The sequence below is a fragment of the Aricia agestis genome, chromosome 1, assembly GCF_905147365.1.
Source record: "Aricia agestis chromosome 1, ilAriAges1.1, whole genome shotgun sequence".
Lineage (NCBI taxonomy): Eukaryota > Metazoa > Arthropoda > Insecta > Lepidoptera > Lycaenidae > Aricia > Aricia agestis.
In genome coordinates, this window is record NC_056406.1 from 2,653,521 (window position 1) to 2,679,204 (window position 25,684).

General features: G+C 38.0%; 1 protein-coding gene across 5 annotated transcripts in view; it reads right to left on the bottom strand.

Moving 5' to 3' along the window:
• Positions 1-1,158: 1,158 nt before the first annotated feature.
• LOC121728614 (lipase member H-like) overlaps positions 1,159-25,684 on the bottom strand; it is a 40,630-nt gene continuing 16,104 nt past the window's right edge. For 3 of the 5 annotated variants that reach the window (XM_042116827.1, XM_042116797.1, XM_042116818.1), the window contains exons 2-5: positions 20,355-20,460; positions 16,783-16,932; positions 8,397-8,547; positions 1,159-1,935 (exon numbers count right to left, since the gene is read on the bottom strand). In XM_042116827.1, coding sequence (XP_041972761.1) covers positions 1,263-1,935; positions 8,397-8,547; positions 16,783-16,932; positions 20,355-20,460 — 1,080 coding nt within the window. In that variant the 3' untranslated portion in view covers positions 1,159-1,262. Of the gene's footprint in view, positions 1,936-8,396; positions 8,548-16,782; positions 16,933-20,354; positions 20,461-20,832; positions 20,885-21,818; positions 21,838-25,684 lie in introns of those variants that run through there. The other 2 variants (XM_042116835.1, XM_042116808.1) reach the window with 2 other exon arrangements.

Here is a 25,684-nt window from a genome sequence, read left to right on the forward strand (position 1 = left end):
AGATAATGATCTATCTATCTAACAGATAATGATCTATCTATCTAACTACAAAAATCAAAACAAAACTTGAAAGAAATGTACGCGAACAAAAACGTAATTTTGTTTGCCGACCCTACAGCTGTCAGCGCGCGTCTCAGTTCCAAAAGGTCAAATCCCAATCTGATAGCTCGCGATTAATCCATAGCTACTACGTACTATAACGTACGTCTCGTACTACGACTTGTCTTAAAATATTATGTCATTTTTTTTATAAAAATGTGACTCCTCTCGTGACTTCGACCATCATGTATCACTATGCTGAAACTTAAAAACATCACAAAACAAACTGGAATTGTATTCTTGAAAAAATTTAATAATGTAATGTACGGTTTCATAGGTTTTGACTTGAGTTTATCTTTTCAAAAAGCTAGTGCTAGCTTTAGATGAACTCTTGTCAAAATACCTCAGTATGTACACAAACATAAAATTTTACGTCAATTAACTGTAATTAAAGTAGTCTCAATTATAATAATTATCTTACTAATTTAAATTCACTAACAAGTCTAACAACCTTCAAAATTGCTGTTCACGTTTGATATAATATTTTGTTTCTTTTGCGTAAAAGGAATTTTTATTTTATTCTATATTTATAAGGAATTTTGATACGTCATACTTAATATTATTAATAAGCACAGTTCTGTAAACAATAATTATTGCTTTACCTATTTCATATTTCCTAAAATGAAATATTATATAATTATCTTATTCAATTTGCAGTTACATTTTAACATTATATTTTGATTTCCTACATTAGTAATAATATCACTAAAAAGACTAGATTTGTGAAGTGAAAACTTTATCAGCATTGTATACTTTTCAGGAAGGTTTTTCTCACGTTTATCTTGAATCCGAACACATGACCTGATCGTAAATAGTAAGATCGTGGAATATTAGACAAAAAAGTAGTACCACGGAGCTAATACAAAGCTTTGTATTAGCTCCGTGAGTAGTATAACCCCTTTCTTTACACCGCGTGGCGAAACTTTACGACAGCTTTGCCTTTTAGTTTTCACTTCAGTCGGCACTCCTATATATCTTACGACAGGTATTCAACAGGCGTTCGACAGCAGATATTGCAAATGTGCAATATCTGCTGTCGAACGCCTGCAGATAATGATCTGCTCTCTGACAAAAGTTATAAAGATTTCGACGGTTGTAGCATGTATCTCTGGTGTATCTTATATCTATGGAAGTGTTACATCTGCTGCTATTTTTACGCCTATTTATGCATCAAAGATATCATCACTGTTGATTCTTTTGGACACCTCACTGTATATCTCGTTGTTCCTATTCAAGCCGTCCCTCCCCCTGAAGTAGGGGAACTCGTTATGGGTGCCCAAATAGAAGATACCAGTTCTGTTGAAGTTGGTCTCCAAACCGATGTAGTTCGTCACCTTGCTATCGTAGCACCTCGCGAAACGCGCATCCTGTATGGAGTCGCACTGCATGGCAATGAACTTCTTAGGATGATCCAGGGCTATCCAGTGGTAGATGACGGAGCGGAAGTGGCTGCAGATGACCAAGCAGGGGATGTAGGGTATATCGTTCGGCTGGTACTCTCCACCGTTGACGTAGAAGTCAACATGCCCCAGCCGCTCCGCTATGCCGAAGCCGTCTATGTTCGTGTGGAGGACGTCCACTCTTTGCGCATCTGATGGGTTTAGTTTTTCCTCTGGTGGCATAGCTCGAAAGCATGGTCCGGCTGGGTCCAGCCCAGTGATTCTGAAGGGTTTCTTTCCGGTGACGGCGAAGAATCGTTTGGCGACGTAGGCGGTGGAATGTGCGCCGAGGCTGATGCCGACCATCTCCAGCTTGTTGTTGTCTAGGCCCTGATCGGCCAGCTTCGCCAGGAAATCTCCAACCAGCTTTCCGATCTCCCTGGCTACACGGACAGACCTGGAAATAATATACATGGTGACTAAATCTTTTGGAGAAAAAGTCTTGTGTTGTGAAGCTACCAGAGGACAAACTAGGCCTAGTTTGTCCTCTGGTAGCTTCACAACACATTACTAGGCCTAGTGTGGGGATTGTTTTAAATTGATGTGAATAATCTGTAATTTTTCGTGAATGTTTGTATTAGTAATTATTTTTACAGGAAGTAAAGTTAAATTTAAACTATTGTGTCCTTTCTCGGTATACCATGCCTCATCTAAATCGGTTCAGTGCTTTACTCTTACAGATGTAAGATTGGATAGAGCATTAAGAGCATGGGAAGATTCTTACAAAGTCTTCGTAAACAAGTAACACAGTCGACACAATGTATGCACCGTGTCTGCATATAAAATCCCATATGTAAATGAAGTCTTTGTCGCCCGGGGGCTTCCTTTGTCGCCTGTGAGGAGAAATCCCGGGAAACGACGAAGGTAAACGTATTAAAATCCACATGAATGAAGGTAAACTTTGTGCCACAGAAAGCAACTTTATTGTAAAGGAAGAAATATAGAATAGAATGGAATAATTTTCTTTTTTGTAAAAGATGGCCCTGAGCGAGTTTTTGCCTGGCTATTTCCCGGGCCAGTGGTAGGCATCAAAAGTGAATCTTTATTAAACAGGTTTAAGCCTCTCATCACATTGAGATCCCATGATATCTGAAGGATCTCAAAGTGATGATGGGCTTGAGGTAGATAGAAGATGGGATAGCTGGAGTGGATAGCCATTTGCGAAACTGTCTACAATAGGTATGCTGTAGACACCTTCGCTAATATGATGATCGAAGTCAACAAAAATAATTGTTTTCCAGTTCAAATAATTGATACTCTAGAACATTGTTTGGCATTCTTCGATAGATTTAATAGTGCCCTTTTTAGTCGCTAGTCGGGCTAACAAGAAAATAAAAGCTTCATAAACGCATTGGAATAAATCGAATCATATTGTGTAAACATGATTTTATGTTCAGTTGTCCATTAAACTTGAAGAAACTTTTGAAAAACAATAAATAAAACGATAAAAGAACAGAAAATGCGAATATGTATAGACAACTTTATGTAACTGTCTTTTGTTCGTATATAATTTTAGCTATTATGTTGTATGTTATTATTGTACAATATACATAATCTATTATTAAAATCGTCTCATTCATATTTCTATTGTTGGTTGAGCTATTTGTAGGTATTGTGCTACTGTAATCATCATTATCATCACTAGAGAGATGAAGGTCGATATAAATATTAGTATGATCTAATCATTACCAAATATCTCTGTAACAATAATTAGGATACTTTTTTACTATTATGATAAGTAAATAAGTATATTATTTTTAAAAGAGGTTTAAATATATTACAAAACATTAACGATCTTACCACAAAAGATCTAAACATCTATTGAACAGTTGTTTTGAGACCATTATGTACTGATTTTTTTTCTAATCAACTGTTCAACAGTAGTGCTAGCACGGCGACCAGCGGAAATGCGAAAGTATGGACAAACTGTGGAAATAAACCTAAGGTGCCGTTCCGATCTTTTTTCGTTCCGAAAAATTCAATTAAAATGCCACTTTATGACAGACTATAGTCACAAACTGTGAAGATAAACTTAAGGTGCCGTTCCGATCTTTTTTAGTTCCGAATAATTCAATTAAAAAGCCACTTTATGACAGACTATAGTTCTAAAAATTCAAATAATATCCTACATTATGACATATACTATAGTGTGTCATAAAGTGGCATTTTAATTGAATTTTTCGGAACGAAAAATGATCGGAACGGCACCTTAGGTTTATTTCCACAGTTTGTCCATACTTTCGCATTTCCGCTGGTCGCCGTGCTACCGCTACAGGTGTTTAAATCTTTTGCAGAAAGACCGTATGTTTTCAACTATCTGCGCCATCTAGCGGTGACTGCGCGAACTAACTTTGCCATAGTTTAGTGGTGTCTTTAAAAATATGTAGCCCACAGTTTTCTAACACCTTCTCTGCACGCTCGCTGACGAATCGTAATGAAATTGTTGTTCTAATAAGTCAGCTACAATATATTCCTAAGATATTTAACCCGGCTTCAGTTGCTGTCTAGTATAAGCTAGCTAGCGTACATAGGAATAACATAATTATTCTAATATCATTCAGCATTTTATCATTAAGTGACGATCATTATTCATACATTCCCATCACATTCAATGGAAATATCCATTGTATGTAATTATATCAAAACGTGCATCGTTTGCTGAGCGATTGTCTAGAGTTCCGTCACCATATCTTTAACCGTGCTTCAGCACGAATAGAGAAATTACGACCTCACAGAAAATCCGCTTCATTTTGTAAAACAAAGCAAGGTTCTGAGTTGAACTAAATAGTTTCGATAACCAAGTCAGATAATATCAGAAATGTATGGCATATTTTGGCATAACGCTATCATGATACTAGTCGAGTCAAATACCATACATTTTTGACATCTACCTTGGATGTCAAAACTAGATAATGCAATATAGCTAAATATTAAATAACCTTTAGTCAATTTGCATTCGATAGTCATACTCGAAATACCTTCGCTAGTTCCGTTTTGTTACTATCTGTTTCGAACCTGCAAAATCGTTCGACTGTGAGGATGTTACGCAGGATGTGAGATATCAGAAAGACCCAGAAGATGGCGTTTAGCTTAACTGTATGACCCTAAATTTTCTACCGACATTTGGTCTAGAGCAGGGGTTCCCAAAGTTATTTTGTCTACCGCCCACTTTGAGAAAATTAGCTAACTATATGTATGACCCTAAAACCCTTTCTACCGACATTTGGTCTAGAGCAGGGGTTCCCAAAGTTATTTTGTCTACCGCCCACTTTGAGAAAATTTTGGCGCCCCCTTTGTTTCACCTACTTTTGAATTAAAGCCTCTACACAACGCCCCCGTTTTTCTTGTGGGTCCCACACCGCCCTCCTTTAGGCCTTCAGCACCCACAAGGGGGCGTTATCGCCTACTTTGGGAAAGGCTATAGTAGCGACCCATGCCGCCGCGCCGCTGCTTTGAAGTGGCGTAGAGCAAAATCAGACCTATCCATACTAATAAGTAATATTATAAATGCGAAAGTGTGTCTGTCTATCTGTTACCTCTTCACGCCCAAACCGCTGAACCGATTTTGCTGTTTGGTATGGAGATAAGTACTTTGAGTCTCGGGAAAGGACATAGGATACTTTTTATCCCGGAAAAATGTACGGTCCCTTCGCGATAAACGAGTTTTGGCGCAACAGAGTTGCGGGCGTCATCTAGTAGGTCATAACGTGGCATTTTTAAATTCCGGACCAATACGACCCGCAAAGCTTCAAGAAGAGAGCGTATTCCCTCTGAAGGTGCCCATACACGGGACAATTTGTCGTTTCGATGGATCGTCAAGAAAATCATCCAATCGGTCTTTTGAACGTAAAATCGTTTGCGATATTGCTACACACGTACGATTTGTCGTTCGATTCGATATCGAGGAGATAAATCGATACGATAATTTCATTATTGTCCCGTGTATGGCCTACCTTATAAGGCCGGCAACGCACCTGCACTTCTTATGTTGCGGTAATTGCTTTCCATCAGGTGACCCGTTTGCTCGTTTGTCCCCTTATTATAATATAAAAAGAAATTGTCTGTTGCAGTCGTTTGCGATAAGGATCGGAAATTCACCTGCGAATTCGCATCGCATCGCATCGCATCGTAATGTAATTTTTAGGTGACTAATAGTCACTAATAGTCACTATGTACTTATCAATATAAAAGTAGCTCGTAGCTAGTGTCCGACCGAAGCTTCGGCTTCGGCTTCGGCCGCCTTCGGCCAAAAAAACCATCTTCGGCGAAACCTTCGGCTTCGGCCTAAAACCCGGCCGAAGCCGAAGCTTTGCCGAAGGTCCGAGCAACCCAAAATTGAACGAAAGAGTGAGTGAGTCGTGAACTCGTGAGAGAGCGACGGACCGGTCGTGTATGCAAAGGCCACTGGGAGTCACTGTCAAATACAATAAACAAACACTTAACTTCATAATAAATCATTTAATTATTTATTAGGGAGTTAGTATTTGTTTATTTTATATATTACTCTAGTTTTGATCTAGTCGAGTAAAACAAAGACTGATTGATTGGTCTAATTATTGTTATCTGTGAAATAATTAAGAAATCATTATTTTTTACAACAGTTCAGTCAATAAAGTAGTTGTAGAATGCGTGAGCGGGAACCTAAGAGATTTCTGCTGGAACTTATTCAGGGTCATGGGCGTACCGAGGGGGGGGCAGGGGGGGCAGCTGCCCCCCCCCCCCCCGGAACATGTTGACGTCCCTACTAAGTATATTATCTAGTACTTTTATCTATTAAAATCAAAAATTAAGAAAACGAATTTTTGCCATTTGTTTGCAATACAATATTTACACAACTAAAAATTATATTTTTTTTATTCTTATATACTCCTAGCTTATAAAAAATCTGTTTCCCCCCCCCCTGGCCCAGAACCTAGGTTATTTGCCCCCCCCCCCTGGCCCAGACCTGGGTATTTTGCCCCCCCCTGGCCCAGAACCTGGGTACGCCCATGTTCAGGGTGGTTAGGGTCAAAACATACTTAAAGGTCATGAAGTCTAGGAGGTGAGCTGGAGTGAGAGGAGAGTGACAATAGTCTCAATTTTTGGTTTTTGGCTAATAACTAAAAAACGATGCATTGTCGCAAAAAACATTCAACGCTGAAAAAAAAATTTATTAAATTCTCTATAATTTTGATTTAGATACCTTTTCCGAATTCTCATCCGTTTTCGAACTACACATTTGAGACATTCCTTAAACTTAAATAATTATTTGTAGTCCACAAATTATTAAGTAAGAAATAAATCACGAAATTACAAACTTTTATTACGATCTCTAAATCAACTAAACAACATCTATGAGACAGTCAATATATATAGGTAAACCTTCAATATTGAAACTTACTTAATTAATTGTAGCTTGTAGGCATATTGAATATAACTGTATTTTAAAAAGATAAAACCGGCTTCAAAATTGTACGTAATTAAGAATTGAAACTCCGTATATCCCAAACTACTGAACTGATTTTGATGAAACTTGCACTATTCCCTAAGTTGAGCAATACCTAGTACAACAAAAAAAGAATTACTGAAATCGGAATGGAATGGTCCGGAGATATGCGAACACAAACATAAAAACATACATACATACATACACTTGTAATTTGCCACATTTGTTCAAACAGACAAAAATTACAGACTTAACATATACGAAAATTAAGCAGTTCTGGAAATATTACATACTAGATGTCCCGCGCGGCTTCGCCCGCGTAAATTAGGAATTTTACGGAAACCGTACATTTTCCCATAAAAAATAGCTTATGTCCCTACTCCCTTCACCTGGTCTACTCTATATCTGTGCCAAATATTGCCATAAAAATTGCTCCAGTAGTTCGTAATTTCTAATATTTCCCACGTTTTTCCCACATTTTCCTGAGTTTCTTCGGTCGTATTAGTCTTAGCGTGATAATGTATAGCCTTACTCGATAAATGAGCTATCTAACACTGAAATAAGTTTTTAAATCGGACCTATAGTTCCTGAGATTAACGCGTTTAAGCAAACATACTCTTTAGGTTTATAATATTAGGTAAGTAGGTATAGATTTTTTAAATTATCGCTTGATAACCATGGGATGATGCATGGTATAATATGGTAGTGATGATGATGATGATGATGATGTATATAATTTGCATAGTAGCATATGCTTTCCGTTCTTAAAACAACGCCGAAACTCCCAAACTTGTATTTATAAAGAATCAGGAGTTCTCTCAGCACCTTCCGAACCACGGTATACCAGGTATACCTCGGTGCAAAATCTTACTTGTTGGTAGCATATGCTTAGAATACTTCTCACGAAACCGAAGTCACCACATGTTTCCCTATAAATTTTGAGCAGTTCCCTCGATTACTTATGGATCCTTCATCAGATCACCACTTTTGTGAATATAATACCAAATTGGGATGTGCCCCTATATACCAAAAGAAAAATTTTGAAAATCGGTTAACAAACGGCGGAGTAATCGTTGAACATAAGAAAACAAACATAACACCTCCCCCATTTTGAAACTCGGTCAAAATTGTAGCCTATGTGTTATTCTGATGTATAAGCTATATTATTGTAAAGTTTCATTAAAATCCGTTCAGTAGTTTTTGCGTGAAAGAGTAACAAACATCCATACATCCATACATCTATACATCCATACATCCAAACAAACTTTCGCCTTTATAATATTAGTAGGATAAGATGTCGCAGATATTTGCGATGTGATGCGAATTCGCAGCTATGTGTGGGTGCCCTAAGGCTTGGAAAATGACTTGGAATAAATCTAAGGTCTGGAAAATGACTCACTTGGGATAAATCTATGGTTTGGAAAATGACTCACTTGGGATAAATATATGTGAAGAAATAGAATGTCTCTATAGCCAGCACGTTGTACCCTCGCCGGGCGTAGGCGTTGGCCATCGCCATCGAGTGCGGGAACATGGTGTTGTCCAGGAAACCCGATATGTACACCACCGTCTTCTTGTTGTAGTCTGGAATGAGATACGATCTACGAATAAAAAAACTAAGGAAACGTCACTCCCATACTTCAACCGTTTCAAATTTGGTTCCTTATCGCACACTACAATATAACAATAGCTACGAAACACTAACACTCTTTATGAAATAAAATCGTTGACAACATTATTGTCACTTGTATTAAGACACAAAATTGTGTACCGAATACATGCATACGCATCTATTCGGGTCACATTTTGTAGCCTCTTGGTGCAATTTTTTTGACGGAGTTACTCTTCCTTAGTTTTTGTTATTCGTGGGATACGATAGACTTGTGTTACAATTCGATATAAAAATGTATTGTACGGTCTTTTAGAACGATAAGTCTAACTGTAAATAAAGAAATTCTAAATAAATTACAATATTTTTCAGTAGTGAAAGGAACTGATTATCATGCTTCATGAACTAAGAAATAAAATAAAAACTAAGAAGTAAGGATAAAAACTAGATTAAAATCATCACATCTACGCTACGATATATATAATGCTACGATGCCACGGGCAGGCACACACACAGACAAGCAGTAGTTTTCGTCGGAAATTAAAAAAATGCCTACCATCCGTTCGGGAACTAGCCCGAAAAGCCTTTTTTTTTAATGAAATAAGGGGGCAAACGAGCAAACGGGTCACCTGATGAAAAGCAACTTCCGTCGCTCATGGACACTCGCAGCATCAGAAGAGCTGCAGGTGCGTTGCCGGCCTTTTAAGAGGAAATAGGGTAAAAGTAGAGGGTAGGGATGGAAAGGGAAGGAAATAGGGGAGGGTAGGGAAGGGAATAGGGGAGGGTAGGGAAGGGAATAGGGTAGGGGATTGGGCCTCCGGTAAACTCACTCACTCGGCGAAACACAGCGCAAGCGCTGTTTCACGCCGGTTTTCTGTGAGAACGTGGTATTTATCCGGTCGAGCCGGCTCATTCGTGCCGAAGCATGGTTCTCACACGTATAACCTAATTTAACGCCTAAGAAAATCTAGTAATTAAAGTAAGCTGTGGAGTGTGGAGCGTGCATATAAAATATTCAGGAACTATCTGGAATCTCTTTGTTGGTGAAGGCTTCCACACATTACTGCGAATCCACAAGGAAACTGCGATTTAGTTGCGATGATGCATCAGAGGTTTGCTTACATGAATGCATTTTTCTTGGACGTCCAACCAAATAATAAAATATGCTGATATAATATTCGATTTATAAACATTTTTGAAGGAGCCTGTTATTGATGTTTAAAATATTAAGAAAAGAAGATTTCAGATAAGAACAAGATTGTACGTTTCGGAGAGAAGAAGTAGATTTCGGCTAAGTACAAGATTGTGCCTTGCCCATCATTTTACATTGGAGTTCCTGTGAAAATGATCCCTTCATTAAAACATATAACCGTGTTGCGGAACCACAACGCCAAAATTGGCGAAATTCTTTACTTTTTTTTATATGCCTGTTGAATTTTTTTGCCGCCCATTGCGGCGGTGTGGTGCCGCAACGCGGATATTGTTTTGGCCCTATCTCTGATCGGACTGCAGTCGCATCGTAGTATGAAAACCTTCTGACGCTCGTATACGTAGGTGTAAAACTAATAGAATTTGATGAAAAGATGCTTCTTGTTACTACAAGGTTAAGCAAATAACTTTAACTGATTTTCGATTTAGTCGAGGACATATTGTAACAAGTGCCCACTTATGCCCACGTTATACGATATTGGACATAAAAACAGCATACAGTATGCTGTCACAATGTACTATCAGGGAAATTTATTGAAAGGCAGATGGCGGATCTACCAATGAAATAAAGTTAATATTTAAGGGGGGCCTTAAATACTTATTTTATTTTTCGTATTTGTTGTTATAGCGGCAACAGATATAAGTACACAATCTGTGAAAATTTCAGAAGTCTAGCTATAGCGGTTCTTGAGATACAGTCTGGAGACAGACAGACGGACAGACATCGAAGTCTCAGTAATAAGGTCCGGTTTTTACCCTTTTGGTACGAAACCGTAAAAAAGTCCATTGTTTGGCCTAAACAAAGCAACAAATTAATGTTACAACAAAAAGAGCTGGCAGTCATTGTCTTTACAACCAGATGTTGATTTGGTTCTCCGTTTCTCCAAATTCATAGATGCAGGGGATTGATAAGTCCTACAAGCTTTATGTTTGACCAATAGCAATGTAGTATCGAGACGTTGACGTAGCTTAAGAGGGCGACTAACCCAAAAAATCAAACATCGTCCTTCTCTCTTCACACTCACGCCCGTCTTTCATATGCCAGGTGAAAAAGGACGACGCGGATTCATGGCCAAATTAGTTTTTCTCAATAACTCGATAAATATACAACATTTTAAAAATCCGCTAGGTCGGTTTCTCAATGAATTCTCGCAAATATAATGTAGTATGTAATTTTAGAAATTAAACAATTCGGGGCTTACTTTTAAGTATAAAAATGAATTATAAAATCTTGGAAATTTTGGGTTAGTCGCCCCCTTAATAACTCCCGACACCGCACATTTAATATTTTTCCTGCACCCTGGTGCCCGCAACCTCCGCGGCGTAGGCAAGAAAGTCATCATATGATCAATGTAGTCGATTGAATATAGTAAAACCATTAAATCCTTATGTTTGTTTTAGTTTCAATAGGCTGAAAGACTAGCGCGTATGGCGACATTATCGCGAGCTTACCAACAAATCGGTTAGATGCAAATTCTGCGACAAGTCATACCGATACAGTAACATTGCCAAAATGACTCAACATCTTGTTGCCTGTTTGAAGACTCCACCAGTTGTAAAAACTCATATCGTCACCCTCCTGGCTAAGTGTAGTATCTAACAAACTGTCGTAACTACACTGATACTACCTTCGAAATCGTAGCTTCTTTTTGCATACGTTCTCTCTAACAATCGTATCGATGTCGGTATCTTCTACCGTTAAAGAGATATCACATTATTGTAAAACGCTTATCTGTCACTGTATGAGAAAAAAGTAATGCTAACTGTAGTATGTACATACGACAGTTCTGAAATTTCAACTGGGTTGTATGATTTCCTCAAAAAACAGGACATATTAAAAGGTATTCATACTCGTACCGAATAATTATTTGCTGATGGGTGCAGTGGTCAGAATAAAATCTCCATTATAGCTTCAACTCTCTTATACACTGTCAAAATATCTCAAGATATACAGGAAATTACTATACGATTTTCGGTACCTAAACACGGGCAAAGTGAGGGGGATTCCGTGCATAGCTGCACTATTGGATACGCCTCCGTGGTCTAGTGGTATAGAGCGCGGCTCTTGACTCGGAGGTCGTGGGTTCGATTCCCGCGTTGGAAAAATGTTATTTCCAAGTTTGGTTAGGACAATGCAGGCTGATCACCTGATTCTCTGACAAGTAAGATGATCCATGCGTCGGATGGGCATGTAAAAAGTCGGTCCTGCGCCTGATCTCTCGCCGGTCGTGTCGGTCTTCCGTCCCACTGGGTTATGAGAGTAAAAGAATAGAGTGCTCTTGTTTACTGCGCACACACTTGGCACTATAAAATTACTTCTGCGTAGCTGGCCTGGTTTCAATGAAACCGGCCACCGTCACCGAAACCGGTGTGGGAGCTATTATTATTATTGGAAACGCTCTTAAGAAAAGTGATGACATTATTGTACCAAGCCAGCTACATCCAATATTCAAAATTGGGTAGAAGAAGCAAGCCCTATGAAGTGAATATATTTGGATATTATGACTTTCTGGATTTTAAAAAGTAATCAATCAATCTTCGCTTGCTTGTAGTACGGAAAAACAATGAAGGACAAGAAATAAACTGGAAAAAAAATGGTAGAAATTTCTGTAAAGAAATGTGACTCTTAAAAGTTGTTCTTACGTTACTTTACTTTAATTAAATTCGAGACTGATCGTGTCATGGTTGTGATAATTATATTAAACAAGACGTGCTAAGTTTCTAGTAGTTCATTAATTTTATTAAGACTGTTCATTTCATTGTTATAATTAATATGTTTCTAAGTTACAAATATATATTTTCAAATAGAATGTACTTAGATTAATTTGATAACATCTATAGAATTATCGCTGTAACTGACTACTTACACAGAAATGTAAAACAAAGTTCTCACAAAGTGACGTATCTGCTTTGTTCGAGCTTAACTAAGTTTTTAAAGCCTTTGCGATTCATATTAAAGCATACAGATAGCCCAAAGGATCTAAATTCAGTCAATAGTTGGTTGATGAACCTAAAAATAGGAAATCGATAAGACAAAATACATAACACTCAATCGAAAAACAGTTGCCCTGCAAAAGTAATACTTTCCAGTTACGACACTTAGCCAGAAAGACGACGATATGAAGATATTGCTATTGAGTAAGTGTAGCAAGACGGGCACGTCTGGTAACTTTCAAGCAGTACAAGAAGGTAGTAGTGCTAGTAATATTAGTACTGAATCGCAGCCTCCTACGCCAGGCCCGAGTACGAGTATATTACAAGAAGACGACAGGTCCAACTTGAATGAGAGCGACCTTGCTGTGGAATTTTCTAAAGCACTTTTTGTAACAGCCACTCCGTTATCTATGGTCGAGTACCCACTTTGGGTAAATGTTTTTGAGAAATTGCAATTTAAGATGCTATCTCGGAAAGCACTGGCTACCAAGTATTTGGATAAAATTTATAATGAGATGCGAATGGATTTAAGTGAAGAATTGCAATTAGCAAATTATCTACATCTCTAGTGCGACGGTTGGAGTAATTTACGCATGGAAGGTATTATAAATTTCGTAATATCAAAGCCTCAACCAGTTTTCATCAAGAGTTTGAATACTGAAGCTAATCGACATACCAGCCAATATATCGCTGGTGAAATTGAAAATGTTATGAAAACATATGGTACAAATAAATTTTTAGTTATCATAGGTGATCATGCCAAAAATATGCAAAAAGCTTTTGACATTATTAAAAAAAAATATGCATTTATTACTTCTCCGGGTTGTTGTGCGTATTGAGCGAAATCTGAAAATATGAAACAATTCATAGATGAGGCAGTTAATTCCATAAAAAGTATTAAAAAAGTCAAATACTTAGCGCGCAGCTTACAAAAATTATAAAGGTAAAGAGGTACGGAGAAAAACTTATACCTACTACCTGCTAAAACACGCTGGGGAAGTATAGTAACAGCAATGAAGAGTTAATAAAGCTGCTTTACAGACTTTAGCAGTAGACGAAACTGTAACTCTGAATATGCAGTTCGACACAATTAAGCAAAGTGGCTTCAAGAGTACTTACGGCACCATGTACGTCTGCAGCAACATAACGTACATTTAGTGTCCAAGTACACAATATAAGACGTAATCGTTTCTAGCATACAACTGGAACATATTGCACAGAAAGGTGATGAATGAAATGACGACAGACGAGCCAATGAGCGAAGAAACTCTTCATGGAAGTTCGCCTGTTGAAATAACAGAAATTGAAGAAGATGCACCGTCTCCAATTGAAGCAACAACAACAAGTTTTGTAGAATTCATAAGTTGTGGACAATGTTGTGCAAGTACCGATTCTAATTCTTCTAAAATTATTTTATTTTACCTCGATTTTCACAATAAGTATCATATTTTAATTCTAATACAAATACATGAATCACTTATTTGGTTTAATTTATTTATCTCCTTAATGGCAAACAAGATACAGCTAAAAATATTAGGTTTAAACTGAAATCATGTTTTTTTCGATCTTTAAAAATCATTTTTAGGGTTCCATACCCAAAGGGTAAAAACGGGACCCTATTACTGAGACTTCGATGTCTGTCCGTCTGTCTGTCTGTCTCCAGGCTGTATCTCAAGAACCGCTATAGCTAGACTTCTGAAATTTTCACAGATTGTGTATTATGTATATCTGTTGCCGCTATAACTACAAATACTAAAAATAAAATAAAGTTAATAATTATTTACCATACAATTTGTTTGTTTAATAAATAAATAAATAAAATAAAGATTTGTTTGCTCATAAGCAATAATGGTACAACAGCTAGGCACTTGAAATTTTACAAAATCCTTAATTGTATTTGTACTTTAAAAATTAATAAAAAAAAAAATATTTAATTTCCCATGCAAAAAAACACAATTTTTGTCTACTTAAGGCGGGGATTAATCTCAATCCAAAACGATAACCTTGCACACAACCGAAGACCAAGAGTATACGCATCGCAACAAGATTCATTTTAGCTTAGCATAAAACTGTAGTTACTCGGGCGGATCTTCTCTATTTTTCATGTTTTTTTTTTAAATATCTTTGGAAATAAACATTAAGAAACAAATTTGTTTGGTTAAGGAGATTTTAATATAGATTGAATAACAATTTATTCAAATAAAATGTATAATTATCCTAGTTAATACTTATATTTCGATGAAATAGATTTTTATCGGAGGTGAGTTTGTAAATTAATTACAGCCAAAGTTTTATTAAGAGTGTGTAATGTGTCGAGCTAGCGACCGGTCGTGCTCCGCGTTTCACACGCAGCAAAAGTAATATTTTTGCGAATCGCGCGGCACATTGCCGCTGCACGTGACCATGGCGCTCGTGGCCAACGAGTTGCTGGCGTTTATCCAGCACGCCATCGACACTATGGATGAGGTCAGCATCATGCAGATCTGCAAGTCCTCCTTCTCCAGCGAGGAGATTTGCATGGGCAAGCAGCTGCTGTACGAGACGCTCGGACAGAGCGCGAACATGCCGTCGCGCCGAAGAGACGGAACGGAAAGGAGCGTGCAGGACATCATCTCCCTGCTGAAGCAGACGGATCCTGACAAGGTGCCGGCTTTTGTGGCAAAGGAACTGCACAAGCTGCCGCCCGTTACGCTGGACCACGTCGACGTCGTCAGCCTACTGAAGGACATCAAGTTCCTGAAGGAGGAACTGGCCGGATTTCGATATAGATTGCAGGCATCAGAGTCTACGATTAGTGACTTACGTATTGAATTATCGAAATTAAAAAGTGGTAATTCAATATGTAGGTCACCTGATGCTTACGTCACTATACGTCGAGGCGCACAAGCGAGCACGTTTAGCCCATCAGCATTATCATCGGACGGGTCAACGGACACCGCCGCTGCCGTCCCCGCCCGCGTTCCCCTCCCGGTTGCGCCGACGCCGAGTCCACAGGCGACTCAGCAAAACTTTGCGACTGTTGCTGGTCGCCCCGCACCTTCCCTGCGGGCGAAAACTAATGGGGATAATGAGAGCCGCAAGGCTCCGAAGAGTCGCGAGACTAAGGAGAACCGCAAGGCTACGAAGAGCCGCAAGGTGGAGTCTTCTCGGCTCGGCAAGGACGAGAGCAGGAGGTGCGATGAGGAGGGCTTCATACTGGAGAGGAGGAAGAAGAAGCCCGCCGCCCGCAACCATCGCGGCACCGCACCATATGTACCTGAGCTGCGTCTGCGGAGCGAGGTCCCCGCGACGCCCCTGTACATATCCCGCCTGCACTGGTCCATGGAGGTCGAGGACGTCGTGGACTACATCCAGAAGAAGACAACACTGCGCCTGAGGGTTGAGCGTCTGCAGTCTCGCCACAAGGTTAACTTTAGCTCCTTTGTGGTGAGAGTACCGACGCATCTTCTGTCGACTTTCGAGGCGCCGGAGTTCTGGCCGATGGATGTAGTCTATCGGAGGTTCCGGGGGAGACTCCGGAACGAAGCGAGTCGCCGGCAAAACGTGACAGTGTTAGTATTTAAGAATATATATAAAATATGTATGTTTTAAGGTATTTATTATATAATTGATATGTATGTTAGATTTAAGGTATTTGTTATATGGGCCACTGATGCCCGAAATAAATGATTTGATTTGATTTGATTAAAATGTTTATGGTTTAAGGTATTTTAAATATTGTGCTTTATATCTCACATTTTTAACACTTCGTTATTATATTGGAACTAGGTAAACCGGGAGTCACGGACAAATTGGGGTTTATCCTCGCCTTAAGCTCTATACCGGTACGGAACCCTTCGTGCGCGAGTCCGACTCGCACTTGGCCGATTATTTTTTGACGTTTGAATACAAAATATATGTTTTTACTCGGGTTTAAATCCATTTTCACCCGAAAAACCCGGTTTATAAATAATAAGGACGCGGCATTCTCGTACGATTGTTTGAGTCTCAGAACGGTTTCTTGGTACGGCCCCAGGATTGTGAGACTAATTATTGTGGGTACCACCACAGTATAATATAGGTGTTACCGAGGTATTTATTCTTGGCGATGGTCTTGTGCGCAGTGGCGATGGGCAGGCTGGTGCGTTCGGGCTTGCCGTCTGCCAGCCGGTGCACCACCACCTGCAGCAGTGGCAGGTTCTCCGACTTCAGCGTCGCGTTCTTCAGCACTCCTGGACCTGGAATTGGTATTGATCAGCTCTTAGGGTCAATTTATACTAGCGCAAAGTCGAGGCGTATCGAAGATAATTACCAAAACAAAACTAAACATAACAAATGTGTGCGTTAACGCTTTCGAGTTATGGTTTAATTTGTTATGTTCAGTTTTGGTAATTCACTTCGATGCGCTAATATAAATTGACCCTTAGGTACTTGTACCAATATATATTCTGTGCCAGGGAGACTTGTCGACTAGCAGGGTTATTTATTTATTTATTTTTCAGTGCCTAGCGTGGATAGCGTTTATTGGATGTCACGCGGTGAATTTCCTAATCCGATTAGAATCGCGTATTGTGAATCAGGGCCTAGATGCAGCCTGAGATTCAGTTACATTTAGCGTCATATATCGCTCTCACCACCATATTGCTATCATTAATTTGATAAGCAGGTAATCTTGTCAATCTTCAAAGGTCAAATTCTAATAAAAGAAAACCGTATGGAATTCTTAACTGTATTATGACGTTCCTTAAAAGAAAAAGCCAAGAGGAATTTCCTTGAATATCCATACTGCCATACTAATATTATAAATGCGAAAGTGTAGTGAATTTTGGTGCAACGGAGTTGCGCGCGTCATCTAGTCTAGTATACATTTTCAAATAATAGCTCCTAAAACTCCAGCATCTTAATTATATTCCTCTGTAAATTACTGTTCGCTTATAAGTCAATACTGTAATTATTTAGGAAAAAATAAGCAAAAAACTTTTTGAAAAAAAGCTTTTATTTAAATACTTTCTCTAAAAAGAAGAAAATAAATTTCCATTTAAAAATCTAACTATTAAGTTATAACCTCAATATACTATACAATTTGCATGATAATAAAAGCTTTTCATATTTGTTATAATTTATTTTTTGTTTTTTAGTTAAATCTCTGACTGGATTTCTTAAGTCTGCATGATTGACACGACACGACAAGACACGACACGACACGATACGACACGACACGACACGATACGACACGACACGACACGACACGACACGACACGACACGACACGACACGACACGACACGACACGACACGACACGACACGACACGACACGACACGACACGACACGACACGACACGACACGACACGACACGACACGACACGACACGACACGACACGACACGACACGACACGACACGTCATGTTACGATACGACACGATACGGCACGACAGGATACGACACGACTTTTTAATTTACTCTCAATGAGCCTTTTTGTTTGATACCCATATTGCAGAAGTGCTTTAAAAATAACTATATTCCCCTATCTTGGATGAGCCGCTATATTGGATGTAGAATGACATTACATTCGTCTCCGAGTTACTCTCAATGAGCCCTTTCATTTGATACCCATATTGCAGAAGTGCATTAAAAATAACTTTTTTCCCCTATCTTGAATAAGACGCCATATTGGATGAAAAATGACATTTTCCGAGTTACTCTCAATGAGCTCTTTCATTTGATACCCATATCGCAGAAGTGCATTAAAAATAAGTATACCTCTATCTTGGATAAGCCGCCATATTGGATGTAGTATGACATTACATTCGTTTTCGAGTTACTCTCAAAAAGCCCTTTCAGAGTAGACAGAATGATAGAGTATGCGGACTTAGAACTGATGTTGAAATTTTTAAATTTGACGTATTATGACGAAAATCGTCGCTAGGGTTAACTTGTTACCTACGAATTTAAAACTATGACATATTCGCTGGACGTGTTCCTCTTTGGTCGTATTGTTGTTTGTATTTTGGCACTTGCGATTAAAATTGTCAGAATCCAATTTTGAAATCTTTATTTTAAATATTTAAAAATAAATTATAATATTGGCCAGCGTGAGGCACATTCCGTTCATAATCCTAGTGAAACCCGACGAATTTGACAGATATTGAAACCTGTCCGTTTCTTTGCAGTCGAACTACTGGTCGTTATGTCTATTGTGGCCCTTTCATTTAATATCCATATTGTAGAACTGCATAAAATGCATTGTCATCCAAACTAAACGTGGATGCAAAATTTCAGCTCCATCGGTTAAATATATCTACTTCAAAATTGAGTTCCAAAATTTCACCCGAACGTACTTACTTACAGATACAGAGCAAGTTAAATAAAAGCTTTTAAAAGTACGCAAATAAAAGTTGATTGTTATATTTTGTTACCTAATTATATCCGCGTAATTAACAATCTCCCCTTTTTTTAATCAACAATTAATTGATTGGCGTGGTTTTGTGTTATTGTTCTTTTCTTTTTAATCATTTTGTAGAAATGTGCCTCTGAATTAGAAATTAGAATAATAATAATAGGAGTGGTCTTTTTAGCAGCTGAAGTGTCACCCTGCACTCCACTCTGCAAAGAAATCAATCATAATATAATACTTAATACCTACTTCAAAGGTGCAGCAACCAACAACTAAGCATCACCTACTAGTCATCGCCTAAGTGATTTTCGTGATTAATAACACTTTAAAGCACAAATAAGGTAAATGCATTACCTGCTGTACAGTCACGATTACACATGACAACATTAATATTTTTAGATGGTAAAAAAGTTGTTCACATCAATACTGGCGAATTTTTTATGCTTGCAACAAAAACACTCGGTGTTTGTAAAAAACGATGTGCAACATCTATTTATATAAAAATGATTTTAAAATGTTGTTAGTCTCGCTACAACTTGAGAACAGCTAAACTGATTTGGTTTATTTTAGTCATGAAATGTTGGTGGAAGTCTTGGAAAGGTTTAAAATATCTAAAATTAGGAGAGAAGTGATAATATGATGTTCACCAGCTCATCTAATAATGTTATAAAAATTATTGTTCATATTAATATTAGTTTATTTTGGCATTTTGATGTTTAAAGTTTGGGTGTAAATAACACTATCCCTCGTAGGTATAAGGGTGCTCGTAGGTATAAGCAAACAGCTAGTGTTACATTACACGTAAATACTCCCGGTGAGGGAACACCTTAATATAGTAATGTAGTTATGTCATAATATGTCTATTATGGTTAATTAAGTTAAATAGTAAACTCGAGACTGACGGCGACCATTGTTTTTGCGACGGGATAGCGATGGACGTTGCCATGGTGCCATATTTATTTAGTCACTTCAATAAAATAATATGGGCGAAATACTCTATATGGCAAAACAACGTTGCCGGGACAGCTAGTATAATATAATTACTAGATGACGCCCGCAACTCCGTTGCGCCAAAATTCGTTTATCGCGCGGGAACCGTACATGTTTCGGCAACAAAAACTATCCTATGTCCTTTCCCAGGACACTAAATATCCGCATACCAAATTTAATGAAAATCGGTTTAGCAGTTTAAGCGTGAACAGGTAACAGAGAGACAGACACACTTTTGCATTTACGAGTAGTATGGACTATGGACAGTCTACTCACAATTGGGCACCAAGCCGGCCGGGTACCCCCCGTCAGGACTAGGCTCGTACGCCACTGACTTGTGGAAGATCATCATCAGGACGACACCCACCAACTTGTGCTCCATCTGAAAATTAATAATATTACTAATGCCACGAGCACACCTACCGTGTAGACAGTGCAAGCAGACAACTTGATTGGCCGAGAGCACTGCTTTCTGTTTCAAAAACTTCAATACACACGGTATACCGATTACCGTATACAGGCTGTATAAAACCAAGTGATAATAGTTTAGGGTCAGTATAATGTCCCATTCAGAATTTACTGAGAATGTAACAGCGATAAAAGCTTTGGTTTTAATATTATTTAAAAGCTGATGGCATGACCCCCAGGTTCGCACAAACGCTAAGTAAGATTTTACTAACATCGTTTTATGTCATAATGTATATAAGTTATGAGGGCGCAATTCATAAAAAAACAGCCAAATAGTGGTACTCACACGATTATACAGCTCATTTCTTTACACTTAGCTGTCATATTATAACAGCTCCTAATCTAATCCCATTTTCAGACTGATATGTTGTAATAATGAACATAATTCCGATGTGTATGTTGATAATTGTATTTCAGGTACTTTTGTGACACCAAATACCATGGAATGCAGTTAATTGAATTCCCCAAATATGAGTAATACAGTTGAAGAATTAAAGCTAAATGAATGAACAGAAAATAAACTCTTAAATGTCGCGACCATAGAGATTTTCTGATATCTATGGTCGCGACGAAATAAGAAAATAAGCGGCATCTTTTAATATCTCTTTGGTAGCATTGAATGGCCTATCGAGCATATTAAATACAACAATTATAATATTATGGTATATAATATGGTATATTAAATACAACGTTAAATACAACCACACCACTGAAAACATAAAATCAATTACTGAAAATCTTGTTTAAAACCTAATTGTCTCCATAACTGGCATAAAACCTACTCGCAGGCTGAAGGGACGAGGAGATCGGGAAGGCAACATTATCGTGGAGCTTCAAAAAGAAAACATCCGAGATGAATGGCTCACCGCATCAAATGCAATACCAAATTTAATGCCCGTTGATACGAGGACTTTGCTGCGTACACCAAGAGAAATTAATATTATTGCAATAAGCGACTATGGTGAATATAAGCATAATGGATTGGAAAGTCCTTCAGTAAACATTTTAGACAAATGGTATGATGTACCAGAAAATAGGTATATTATCTTTGAATGAAAATTTAGATGGCTTGCCAATTTTTAAAAGTTCAAAGTTGGAATTGTGGCCAATTTTAAACAACAATTTTGATCATTTTTTGAAAAAACTTGTTTCAAGCCAATCATAATAGGCAATATATTATGCTGGAAAAGGCAAACCAAGAGATTTAAATGCTTACTTAGATCAATTTGTTACAGAGATAAATAAGATTATTTGAAATGGTATTCAACTTACGAATGGAAAACGCGTCAAAGTTAAATAAGATGTTTTAGTATATTGCAATTATTTGTAATGAATATATACACTTGCGTGCAAAAAAATCGACCCACCCCGCGCATTTCTATTCAAGTCGCTATATCTTAAAAAGTTATAGTTATTTATTATTTCTTTTTATTAATAATGCGAGTTAATATGATAGGGAATGTGTACGTTTAATCTACATTTTTATTTCCAACATGCTTGACTACAAACGACACAAATCACTAAGCACCCCCATCACTCAGTTTTTTAATCGTTAATTGAACGGTTTTGTTCTGTTTGAAAAATCGGTCAAATCTTATTGTTTTTGTTTTGTCTCGATTTTTATTGATTTATTGTTCATTTAACTTCATTTTTAACGTAATTTCTTTGTGGCGAAATGGATATTACTTCAAATAAAGCCTCTCAAGCAAGGGCTTTGCTAAGAGCTGAATTTAGACAACGAATTGTGGCTAGAAGTCTTAATTTAAGTCGAACTTCGGTTACAAGAGTATACCGAAGTATTCTAGAGACTCTAAACTTTACCATGCGACCATGTTCAGGAAGACATTGGGCTACATTTGAACGTGATGACCGTTTTAAGGTGTCAACGTCCTTGCGGAATCGACATCTCATTTCAGTTCAAGTGCAACGACGGCCAAGAGAAGTCGGATGAGTTACAGTAATTGAATGAATGAATGAATGAATGAATGAATATACTTTATTGCGCACATCACAGTTACAAACACACACATAAAATAAAGAACATTATAAAATGAAGAGAGTGCACAAAGGCGGCCTTATTACAAAATTGCAATCTCTTCCAGGCAACCTTTGGAAGAAAGGAACAAATTGCTGGAAAGAGGGTGTTGTGCTAAAAGTATTTAACTATAGGTAATAAGAATAAAAATAATAATGGTGATTATAATAATAAAAATATATAAATACCTATAAATACTATCCTAATAAATAGATAAGTACATAATAGATAATTTACAATACTATACATACAAAGTATAATAAAATAACTATTTTATAATAATTATAATATTAGAAAATTTAAATAATATAGTATACTTAATACATATATATATATATATATATATATATATATATATATATATATATATATATATATATATATATATATATATATATATATATATATATATATATATATATATATATATATATATATATATATATATATATATATATATATATATATATATATATATATAACAAAGTAACATATTACATAACACATGAAATTATAATGTACAGTTCCAAATTAATTAATGTCGTAATATAAATTACGAACACTTATTGAGGTAATATTCTTTAAGGGAGGACTTGAATGTTCCTAATGTTTTTGAGAGTCTTAATCTTGCAGGGAGGGAGTTCCAAAGTAAGACGGATTGTATGGAATAGGAAGAGTGGAAGTACTTGCTGTGGTGAATGGGGATATCAAGAAGGAGATTTTTAGAGGAACGCAGCTCGTGTCTGTCGGGATAACGGAAGTTAAAGGTCTCTTTTAGGTAATTAGGACTGTTGGGATCAAATAGGATGGTGTAAAGGAAGGAAAGTGCACGAGAATTTCGTCGAAGACGGATGGGCAACCATTTAAGCCTATTGCGATACTCTGATACGCGGTCATACTTGCGTAAGCCAAAGATGAACCTAATTGCCAGATTCTGGAGGCGCTCGAGTTTATTGAGTTGATCTTCGGTCAAGTTAATGAAGCAAGCATCCGCGTAGTCGAGGACAGAGAGGAACAGAGATTCGGCTAGGGCTACTTTGGTAGGAACCGGCAGTACATACCGGAGACGTTTCAGGGAATGCCACGTTGAATATATTTTCCTGCTAATCTCTTTTAGCTGCTGGCACCAAGATAGATGCTCATCAAAGTACACGCCAAGATTCTTCACAACCCTACTGTATGGTATTTTTACTCCGTCAATAGACACCGATGGTAAAGTACTCCAGTCAACTCTGGATACGAGTCCCGGACTGCCTAGAACCATCAACTGAGTCTTAACAGGGTTAATGAGAAGTCCATTTTCTCTGCTCCAGTTGCATATAGCAGATAAATCTCGGTTGATAACATCTACGGCCGTAGGTAATTCATCCAGAGTTGACTGGGTATAAATTTGCAGGTCGTCAGCATATAAGTGGAAACAGGCAGTAATGAATAGGGTGATGAAATTTATGAACAACGCAAAGAGTAATGGGGAAAGTACGCCGCCCTGAGGGACACCGACAGTAGTATTGGTCCAATCTGAGAAAGATTCAGAGATTTTGACTCTCTGTCGACGACCCTCAAGGTAACTTCGGAGTAATTGAATTACAGAGGGCGAGAGCTTAAAAGACGCTAACAGACCAATAAGAATGTCATGGTCAATGGAGTTGAAAGCATTACTGAAGTCAATCAAAGTTAGAATTGTAAGCTTCTTATTGTCCATGCCAATTCGAATGTCATCTGCCACCTTAACCAGAGCCGAAGTGGTACTATGGCCTGCACGAAAGCCAGACTGGTAAGCGCTAAGTAGTTTATTGTCAGTGATATATTTTGTGAGTTGGTGATGAATGAGTCGCTCTAGGACTTTGGATAGGAAAGGAAGAATTGATATTGGACGAAAATCTGAAGCATTTTTAGGACGGGAGGATTTAGGTAATGGGATTATGTGGGCAGATTTCCAAGTATCGGGAAAGGAGCAAGTTAATATGCAATAATTGAAAATGTGCAATAGGACTGGTGAAATTATGTCCAGGATCGGGATAATCATTCTGCGACTGATTCCATCATCACCAACGGAATTTGAAGCTATCATCATGACATGCCTTTTAACCTCGCTCTCAGTAAATGGGGTGAAACAGAACTGCTCGGAGTTGCAAATCGGTAAAAGGGAAATTTTATTTAGTGTTGTCAGTTTAACATCCGGATCTAAGTTAGGAGAGCTAGTAAAATGTTTATTAATTATGTTGATATCAATATCGCAAGAGTTATCTGAGTCGCGTTGATTCTTTCCAATGCCGAGAGACTTAAGAAACTTCCAAGTTTTTGTGGGGTCGCCATTCTCGATCGACGAATGTATATGACGGCGTTGAGCATCGCGACACATAGTGTTACACCGATTTCGTAGTTTTATATATCTATCTACCGAGATAGCTCAATCGAATTACTTTTCTTGTATTTCGCCTTAGCTGCATGTTTGGCACTAATAAGGGACTTAATACTGTCTGTCAACCATGGAGCAGGGAGATGCTTAATCCTAACTGGCTTTACAGGAGCATGTTTGTCATATAGGGATTAAAGTTGGGTATTAAACATCTCAACCTTAGTATCAGCCGATTCCGATGAGTACAGTGCTGACCAATCTATGTTGTGTGTGTCTTCCTTCAAGCTAACCAGATCCATCGAGGAGAAATTGAGTAGACTGTACGACGAAGACTTGCAGGCAGCTGTTTGACTTCACAAAAACTCGCTAACGGTCCAAAATTAGCCCCAGCACACAGTCAAGCGCTGCTTAGTTTCGCACGTTCTCATGTTGATTTTTCATTGGAGCAATGGCGGGTCGTGCTCTTTTCTGATGAAAGCTAAATCAGTCTTTATGGTAACGATGGTCGCAGAAAAACATACCGTTGATAAGGAGAATGATTTGCGCAGGCGTGCATTGACGAAAGGCTTCCATTTGGTAGGTGTTCGGGGACTGTATGGGGCGAGATTTATTTTGATGCATAAACCAATCTTGAGTTCGTAACCGGGCCACGCCTTGGCACTTTGAGTACCTATCGATACATTCAGGGCGTACTAGGACAACATGCGGTGCCATGTGCTGGTTTTGTTGATGAAGGTTTCATAT